Source organism: Octopus bimaculoides, chromosome 7 (genome assembly GCF_001194135.2).
Source record: "Octopus bimaculoides isolate UCB-OBI-ISO-001 chromosome 7, ASM119413v2, whole genome shotgun sequence".
Taxonomy (NCBI): domain Eukaryota; kingdom Metazoa; phylum Mollusca; class Cephalopoda; order Octopoda; family Octopodidae; genus Octopus; species Octopus bimaculoides.
In genome coordinates this window covers 38,674,132-38,684,117 of record NC_068987.1, presented here as the reverse complement: position 1 = coordinate 38,684,117, position 9,986 = coordinate 38,674,132, and the positions used below count along the sequence as shown (strand labels likewise).

General features: G+C 38.4%; 1 protein-coding gene across 1 annotated transcript in view; it reads left to right on the top strand.

The window, feature by feature from the left end:
* Positions 1-5,230, top strand: part of LOC106876157 (uncharacterized) — a 183,111-nt gene extending 177,881 nt beyond the window's left edge. Inside the window, exons 87-89 of the mRNA XM_052969507.1 lie at positions 1,062-1,351; positions 2,552-2,743; positions 4,166-5,230. Coding sequence (XP_052825467.1) covers positions 1,062-1,351; positions 2,552-2,743; positions 4,166-4,324 — 641 coding nt within the window. The 3' untranslated portion in view covers positions 4,325-5,230. The remainder of the gene's footprint in view (positions 1-1,061; positions 1,352-2,551; positions 2,744-4,165) is intronic.
* Positions 5,231-9,986: the final 4,756 nt, after the last annotated feature.

Genomic DNA, 9,986 nt, shown 5'->3' with positions numbered 1-9,986 from the left:
GTGGATTGTCGGAAAAAAGAGTATTTAAAACCATGGCAGAGATTAATAATATTTTATTTTGGTCGAGGCAGCCTCTTGCTTCTCTGAGTTTCACCTGTAGGTGCACAAGATCTTCAGGCAAGTTGTTACTGGAAAATTGATGGGTGTGCAACCATTTATATATAATTTTCTAGTTACGTGTTGTGGTGGTGGTAGTAGGGAAGTATGACAAAGGTGGGGGAGAATGAAAACAAGAGGGAAGAAAAGAGGAGGAAAAGGGAGAAAAGCGAGAAAAGAAAACAGCATGATAGAAAGAACATAGGCAGAAAAATAAAGGAGCAACAAGAGAGGAGGAAAAAGAAAAGGAAAAAGAACGAAAGAAAGAAAGAAAGGGAAAAAGGAAAAAGAAAACAGAAAACAGAAAAGGAAAATTAGAAAAAAGAAAGAAGGAAGAGAAAAGGAAAATGGAAAAGGAGAAAAGAAATAGAAAAAGAAGAAATTACAGGAGTTTGAAGAAGTACAATTCAGGAATAACATGATGAAAAGCCATGAAAAAAATAAAATTGTATATAACATGGTAGTTGAAGTAGCAAGGGTTCGGAAGGGATGGACAAAATAGTAAAATGGTAAGCAAAATATAGAATAGTACAAAAAGATTTGGAGGATAAATGTTTTGTTCCTTTCCGCCCCTTAATCATACCTTCTCCCCATCACCAAAACTTATGACTAGAAGATTATATACAAATGTGCAAAATCCATCAATTTTCCAGTAACAACTTGCCTGGAGATCCTGTGCACCTACAGGTGAAACTCAGAGTAGCAAGAGACTGATTCGGTCAAAATAAATTTATATATATATACATATATATAAGATGCCACACAATGGGACTAAACCTGAAACCATATGGTTGAAAAGTTCTTACCACACAGCCAAACCTGCGCCTACAACTCATACACACACACACACCCATACATACATAAACAGACACACATACACACATGTTTGTGCATATTTATATTTATACACAGCAATAGATACACATGGATTGTGTAATATACTCATTTTTCTTTCCTTCGCACAGAACTCGAAAGTGCTTTCTTGACCGACAACCAGGATGATATTCGACGATGTGTTATAGAGATTGAACAAAAAAATCTCACCGACTATTTATCTATTGAAGTGAATGAGGCTCGAAGCAGGATCCGCGGTTATGCAGCCCCTGATCCCAGTGCCTTTCTCAATCGTGACGATGTCAGCATTGACTCAAGAACTAGTTCTAGAATGGGTTGGTACATGCGTTCGGCTGGTTTCTCTCATGATCTTCTCATTAGTGCATTGGTGGTCCTTGGCGAATATGAAAGACATTCTGAGGTATGTAATAAGCTATTTTACGATTGTTAATTATAACTGCGAGAGTTACAAGATATTTGCATTCTCTCCCAAGTAATTGATTTAACATGCATCGGGTTTTAAAATGATGCTAATTTTAACTGTCGATTCCAAAACTTTAGACGTGCTAGTAAAATATTCATAATTATTACAGGGGAACTTGCATCAAGTCTAGTAGATAAAGTGATGAATTCTAGGCCGTAGGTATACTTGATCGAATCTCGTTAGACAATGTTCTAAATAAATCCAAAATCTATAGCGAAGTCGTCCTACCTGTAATACCTACCATATAGAGGTAGGATTTATAACTGTAAGTAGTGCGAGTTTATTAAAATTAATGTATAATATTTTGATCAAACCCTATACTGAATTAGCACTTTTGTACACTCCCCAAAGCAACTTGAAACAAATAGATATTAAGGTAATCTCCAACAGCGTAAATAGGCAAAAAAAAAAATAATAAATACTGTACTTGCAAATTTACTGGACCATATAAACATTTGAATTTCTTTCTAATAAAGAATATTCACACCCGAAGTGCTGAAATTAAATATCATTAGTAATAAGTTATCTTAATTCCCTTTGTTTCTATTGTAATCAAAAATATTTCTGCTTGTTATTAAAGTATGATAAGGGCACATATACGTTTATGGATATTTATACACGTAAATGTTCAATACAGAGTTTGCAAATACTGATGTTATAACTGGTTATCAAATTAGATGTTTGACATATTTTGTGCTTCTCAGTTTTGCTGAAGGCTGCCATCCGCCTTGTTTTATTGAAATAGGTTATCGATAGAAATAAACAACTCAACTCAAGATCCTCTCAACTTGTTTATTTTACGGCTTTCTTCGTTGCTTGTACCAAACCCGATAGATGAATTAAATTCGACATGCAAAGTTAACGAAATTCTCGTTAATCTGGCAAAGAATATACATATATAAATATAAGAAAATCAAAACAAGCAATTACTCTGTTTTAATTCTGAAAATCGTCAAGAAGCTAGTCTCTATATTAAAGTAAAATTTAACATTACTAATGACAATTGCTAAACCATCAGTATATGTAAAGCATTTGGATTAAAACCAACGTTAAAATAAAATTAAGCACCATTACTTAATATATTGTCTTGATCACGTTATTTCACAACTAACTGTTTTCTTTTCTTTATACTCACAGTCACAGGCATGGAGAAATTATCAGCATTTCTTTGACATTTCCAATTCAGACGGCTCCAGTCGTCGTGTGCTTGGTTTTGACATAGATCAAATTTACCAAAACCTGTCTGCCAGAGCTGATGAAATACTCACCCGTAACTCAACTGACGAAGTTCAGTTGCTGAACAGAAGCGGACAAATGTCTTATTCTTGGGTAAATAATAATTTATGTTTACATGAGATCTTCAAAATATTTCACCTGTACGTGAAAAATGCTTCATAGCGACAAAGGCAGTATTAATACCAAGAGATAATTTTTGTCTCCACTTAAAAGTGGATGCTGTGTTAGAACACAGAAAACTGTGGTAGTTACCATTTGCTTTAGGTGCATATAAACACTTTTGTTTACATCGCTAGTGGGAGACAAATATCTGCCGAGACTAACAGATGAGTGAATTTTGTAGCTTGTGAAACAGTTTTCGGATTTGTTTAGGTGACTGGTTTAAGTGAGTTCTTCATTTTACAACGCTAATGATGACGGGAAATCTAGGAATATTAAAATAATCCTAATTGTCTCTCCTCTGAAAATATAAGGCATTTATGGTCAATTAAAATAATCCAGTTTTGAGAGCAAACTACGGCGATCCGATAATTGCAAGTAGACATTACTTAAGCTAACATTGAACCCAAAAGGCACTGATTTCATGATATTCCATTGGTTCCTGAATGTTTGCTAAAGAAAATATAACATTTATTTGCCTGAAAACTTTGAGCAACCAAAATTCAAACAAGAGAAACTTTTAAATTCAAAATATGTGTGTAAATTTATTGACTCTCCATGGCAGAGACCTGTAGTTCTTCATGTCAATCTCAGCTATACGCGGTTACCCACTGTAAATTTGATGAGCGTTGTTTTGTATAAAAATGTTAAATTAATCGAAAGAAAAAAGTTAGGATCTGAATCCCTTTTCTGCATCAGTTAGCGTCGCGTTTTTATATGTGAGCTTACACCCAGCTAGATCTGATTTTCCGTTGAACTTAGTACCTTTTTGGTTTGCAAAACAGTTACCGGTAATTACACTCGAGTCGAGTCAATCAATTTTACACCTTCCCCTATAGACATTGGCCTCCAGTGGAAATAATGATATCTAAATTAAGCCTTTTGGTGACTTCGGCGTTATGTAAAGAGGTAAAATACTACAAAGTATTTTCTCTGTTTCTCAACTACTTCTATCATCTGCTGCATTCTTGTGTCTAAATAAAGATTTGTAACAAAGGAACGAGGTCACGCATTTTTGGAAGAAAGGTTTAGTTTGGTTACAATAAAATTTATATCTGACTGGTATAGCTTTAAATATTTTATTTTATCGACATATTCAATCTCGGTAAAATTTCTGTGATTAAGTACTGCAAAGTGTAAAAATGCATCGTTCTATTGAATCTATCACACAACTCACCCTGTCATAACTAAATAGTAAATCACATTTTTATATTGATGTTTATTATTTGATTTTCTTTTCTTTTTTTATTTTGTTTTCATTTTCTTTTATGTTTATTTTGTTTTAATTTTCTTTTATGTTTATTTTTTTTCATTTTCTTTATGTGTATTTTATTTTCATTTTCTTTCCATCTTCAGAGTCGTTCTTTGAACGAACAAATGAGAGCATATTTCCATAACCTCAATGGTACTATGGGCGGTGGAGAAAGCAGTTTCGGAGAAACTCACAGTATGTCGCAAATGTCGGGCACAAGCAGGACAGACTATCGTCTCAAGAGAATCGTCTCAAGGAAGTGATAACACTAATGCCCATCGGCCTGCAACTGAGAGGCATTCAACTACTACTACAGTTCGATCTGTTAACCGATCCGGTCCGACTACTTTCTTTCAAAGAAAATACTAAGCAAATTACGGCACTGATTCAACTGGGAAATGAAACCTTTTTGTTGTTCTTTTAATTTTGGTTTTCTATATTCACAATGATAGCAAGTACAAGGAATATATATTATTTGAACTAATATAACTTTTATATTCTCTTTTTTACCTTTTGCATATGTAAAGGTATAACTTTTTACTAAGCATTTAACCGCATTCCTTAAAATATATTCAGATCTACCATATCAGTTCATATATAAAGAGAAAGAAGCGAAAGCCTACTTTCTCATATAAGCTATAGAGAAGATAAGTATTTCTAAATTTGTTTTAGTAATAGATAATATTTCGATTGTTGAAAATAAATATTAAAATTTCAGATTGTTTGGTTTAGAATTTTTGCAGTTTTCGCACTTCAAATAGTTAAAGTTTCGTAATATTTTATATATTTCATATGTAAATGGCTTATGCCTAATCTGACAGCAGTTACGCAAAGAAGCAGACTAGAATAATTTAAAACAATAGTATACGTTTCTCTTATTTTAACAAACTTACTGTTGTGATAAAAATGATTGTAGATACTGTTTCAATATCACAAATTATTTGAAAGAAGGAAAACTCTTGAACTGAAATTATTTGATGGTTATTGAACAGATATGGTAGATTTTTATATTAATCATAATTATTATAATAAATGATTTAAATTACAATTATTATATACCGAATATACTATTTTAAGCCTTCAACATTTATATTTGTTTTCCATTTATTTGCTCAATTTATAAAAGTGCCTTCTCTGAATAAAGTTAAACCTGTATTCTTTAAGAAAAACGACTTCTAGTTATCAATTCGCAATGTTTAAGACAAACAGTATTAGGTATTATAAGAAAAGAGCAACAAACATACTGGCGGAACGAACTCACACTACGCATTTAGCGAATATCATCTACTTACTGATTGCAAATGATATATAAATGTATATGTGTGTGTGTGTATATATATGCATATATATATATATATATATATATATATATATATACAGAGAGAGAGATAGAGAGTGATATATAAATATACACAGATATATACAGTGGTCAGCATAGTTCTGCTAATCCACTAACTGCTAATTAGCGAAGCTAACTTTTCGTTTAGTGGATTAGCGAAGAGTCCGTCAAGCACGCTATTGGATTACTATATGTACACGTGACAAGGCGTGACTGGTCGACGCAACAGCAGCTAGCTGAACAGCATTGTGTAATTCTGCAGTTTTGAGTTGTGTTCACTTACGACGTTGTCACATTAGGGTGTCTTACAGTATCGGCAACAGCAGTGTACGTTATCGGCTTATCAAATTATTGCTTATAGTTATGGAAGGTGAAAACGTTTTTGTTCGGCCTGAGGATGAAGGGCCTGTTGAGGAGACTGCAATGACTGCGGGTGGGGCAGAGGCCGTTCAGGTTGAGAGCCAGGAGCCTCAGAACCCGTGGCCCTCCCTGGAGGACCACTTTGTCCTTACGTCAAGGGATAAGAGGAACAGCAAAATCTTGTACTTCTGGTGCATCATGTGCCAGCCCAAGCAGACCACCATCAAGGGACAAGTGGCGAGCCTCTGAACTTGAGGTTGCATGTCAAAGGGAAACACTCAAAGCATGCCATCTAATTTGAGAAGAGGAAACACGGGCAATCTTCTGGTATCAGTGCCAGTAGCCAATCTTTGCAGCCATGTGCAAAGAAAGCTTGCCAGCCCAGCATTGGCAAGGTGTTTGCCCAAACTGCTGGCACTAGCGTCCGTCAGTCTATGGTGGACAGAAGGAATGTAGACCTGTTTATCGACAACATGCTACCACTGCATGTAGTGGAGTTCCCCACCCACCTTTTCGGCCTGATCAAGATGCTGAACCCTGGACAGGATGATCTTAGCCAGCCATAAACAGCTGGAGGAGTATCTTAGAAGGTATTTATAAATTGGAATTACAAAAATTATGGACTACTTCATATTTTCTTAATTTAATTTAATTATTTAATTATTCATTTATAATGGAAGGGAGGTTTTTATGATACTTTGGGGTATCTTCTTCTACCATTATAATTATTCTGTTGATTGATTTAAGGAGCTGGAAATACGAAAAATGAAGTTATCAGGCGGAGTAAATTCAATAACCGTTTATTCACAGGTGCTTCGTACAAGGGGTTTGCTTTCAATAACCATCCTCTCCCATACACGTGAGGTTCAATAACCTCTGGAGACAATGCATGTGGTATCACAACGGGACAAAAGTCCGCTGTGAGCTCTTGGTTTTGAAGTCTTGTTCGGCGTCAGCGTGAGAAGAATGAGAGAGAAAATGTTGTTGGCTTTTCCTGAAATAATGGTAGCAGGGGAGATCTCATTTTTGTCTCGCATATGGCTATGGTTGCAGGCGAGATCTCACTGTTTCAAAATGGCGCTGACTTCTTTGTGTCTTGCTACAGGGGCTCCCCCTGAGAACGCCAGTGCAAAGATAGAGAATAACTGGAGCAGGCACAAAAAAAGAGCAAAGATGGTAACCGATCGCAAACAACAAGATATGGTGCAAAAATGTGAGAAACGAGAGAAACGATCGACGCATGTCAATATATAAGAGAAACCGCGACTGACAGGCCATGGTCCAATCAGATCAATGTGGACATGACGAAAGCGAGTCTCCGGCGGAGAAAACTGTCCAAGAGGAGCGCGAATGTACCTGTGGATTTTAGAACGCTAGCATTTCACACAAGTGCGTGCCCAAGCGGTGATCATGCAACACATATTAGGCCAGAAAAACCGAGCCGTAATAAGCTTTACCGAGGCAGCGATGCCAGGCATCAAAAACGGAACGCTGGTAGTTCTCAGGTACAAACGGTCTGGGAGAACCAGTGGCTGTGTCACAAAGGATTGCGCCTTCAGCAGACGGAAGTGGAAGATAGGAAAACTTGCAACAAGACAACTTGGTAGAACTTAGATCCAATGTATCCAGAGCTGGCTGATCCTGCGCAATGGCAGTTAAGTCGATTGCAGCTGGAGATGAAAGAGAACACACAGGGAGACGAGAGAGTACGTCAGCAGGTACGTTCTCTATTCCAGGTATATGCCGAATGTCACTCGTGAACTGGGAAATGTAGTCCAGGTGACGAAAAGCACGAGGCGAGTGTTTGTCCGATTTAGGTGACAGAGCAAACGTAAGAGGCTTGTGATCAGTATAAATCACAAAATCTCGACCCTCGAGTTGATGTTGAAAATGACGAACCGACAGGTAGATCGCTAAGTGTTCACGATCATACGTACTGTAAGGATGTTCAGTTGACTTTAATTGGCGAGAAAAGAATGCATCAACTGTTAAAGAGAGACGAGCATCAGGAACCAGATGTACAAGCAAAGGAACAGAAGCTATTTCCTTCTTGATTGACTCAAAAGATAATGTCTCGACTGATAGAGTGATAGGAGGATTTCTTGTTTCATTTGCTTTCAATAGTCAGGGGAAGTAACTTGTCTGCACATTTAGGTATGAATCTCCTGTAGAAGTTGACGATTCCCAAGAAATGACGCAGTTGGCGTAGAGAAGTGGGAGGTGAGATGCGATGAATTGCATCGACTTTGGAGGAGAGAGGTCGGATACCATTAGAGTCGATATAATGACCTAAGAATTCCAGAGAGGTCTGTCCGAAAACACACTTATCGGGGTTGATTCGCACATTGTAGGTGCGAAGACGCTGAAAAGGTTGAGATAAGTTTTGGAGGTGATTTACACGCGTGTCGCTAGCTATGAGCAAATTATCGACGTAAGCGAACACAGTCAAGTCCACGGACAACTTCGTCAATAAACCTCTGGAATGTACTCGTTGCATTCCGCAAACCAAAGCTCATAAACAGGAACTCGATACTTCCAAAAGTGGGTGGCAACGGCAGTTTTTGGAATGTCGTCAAGGTTCATCGGAGTTTGACGATAAGCCCGGATGAGGTAAGTCTTGGAAAAAAATAGTACAACCATGCAAGTTTGAAGAAAAATCCCGGTCATACCTTATCGGATAGTGATCGGGAGCAGTGATCACATTCAAACGTCTGTCATCTCCCACCGGACAAAAATCTGAATCCCCTTTCCGTGCCAAATGATGAGGAGATGACCAAGGGCTGGTGGAGGGGCGAATAAGGCCGAGTTGAAGCATATGCTCAAACTCAGATCGAGCCTTTTTAAGCTGCGAAAAAACGGGTGGTCCAGAAGTAGTGATATAAAAGCGATTCGAGTGTTACTTTGATTGATTTGAAAGTCGGATCTACCAGCTCTGGGAAAGAAGCCAAAAGAGAGTGGTACTGGTCACCAGCAGTGGCGACAAAAAATGACGGGCTGAAAAAAGCATTAGTAGTAACCCGAGTAGGCATAAACAAAGACGTAGAATCGTCCACGAGTCTCTGTCGTCTGACACCTACTAACAAGTGAAAGTGGTTTAAGAAGTCCACGCCCAGAATGGGGTATGGCAGATCTGCTATAACAAAAACCCATCTAAAATCCCTTCGAAGGTTGAGAGCTAGGTTTAATGAGACCTGACCGTAAGTTTTTTTTTTATCGGGGATAGATTCACCGCGTGCAGGTTAATGGCATGTTGCTTCGGCTCGTCTGAAGTAAGACGCAAAGGCCAAATAGAACAGCTGGATCCAGTGTCAATCATGAACGATTCGTTAGACATACGATCCTTAACAAAGGATGCACGATGAGATGAAAAATTGCGGGAAGAAATTGACGTGCGCAAATCTTCCGCAATTAGTTTCCCGACAGCTAGAATGAACAGGGCTGGATGCATTAACGGGCTTTGTCCTTAAATCTGGAAACCGTTGGAGCAGAACTAGATGGCCGTGGTTCAGAACGGCTTCTGCTACGAGGACGACGAGAGCTGGCATCTTCTCGCCAAAGTGTGTTCATGGGACGTGTTAATGCATCGACTCTCTCCAAAACGTCGTCATGCGACGAGACAGGAGACTCTGTAGTAGTAGAGGAAGCTACTATGGAGTCCGAACAGGTATGGTAAGATGCGGGCTGCACAGTAAACTCTGTGATCTTGTCCGCCATGGTGTCCGAGCGAATTGAAGTCGTCCGTTGCGGCCAGTATCGACTGGACATTCGGCGGTAGACGAAAGAAAGACAATTTCCTAAGCAGAGGATTGTCCTCAAGTGGAGTGTTGCTGTGCTCTCACAAACGACGAAGTAACTCAGATGGTGTCCTATCTCCCAGGTGTTCATCCGACACCAGTGTCCGGAATTTACTCTCCGCGGATTGTGTGTTCCGACGAGAACCTCGGATTTGACTGACGTGTAAGTCGCGTCCGGATGTGGGTCAGTAATGAGATCTTTCATTGAGCGTGCAAAGAGGTAAAGGCATTCCACAGTACAAAAGGTTCAGTTGCTGTTGGTGAGGCACAGCATGGGCAGAAAAATATGCATCCAATTGAGCAAACCAAAGTATGACGTCACCAGTCTATGCGAGAAAGCTGGGAAGACTCATCTTTTACAGAGGAAAGAAAGGAAAAAGGAAAAAAGTATGGAAATATACAAATTCTAACAGAGAAAAGGACCAATGAACC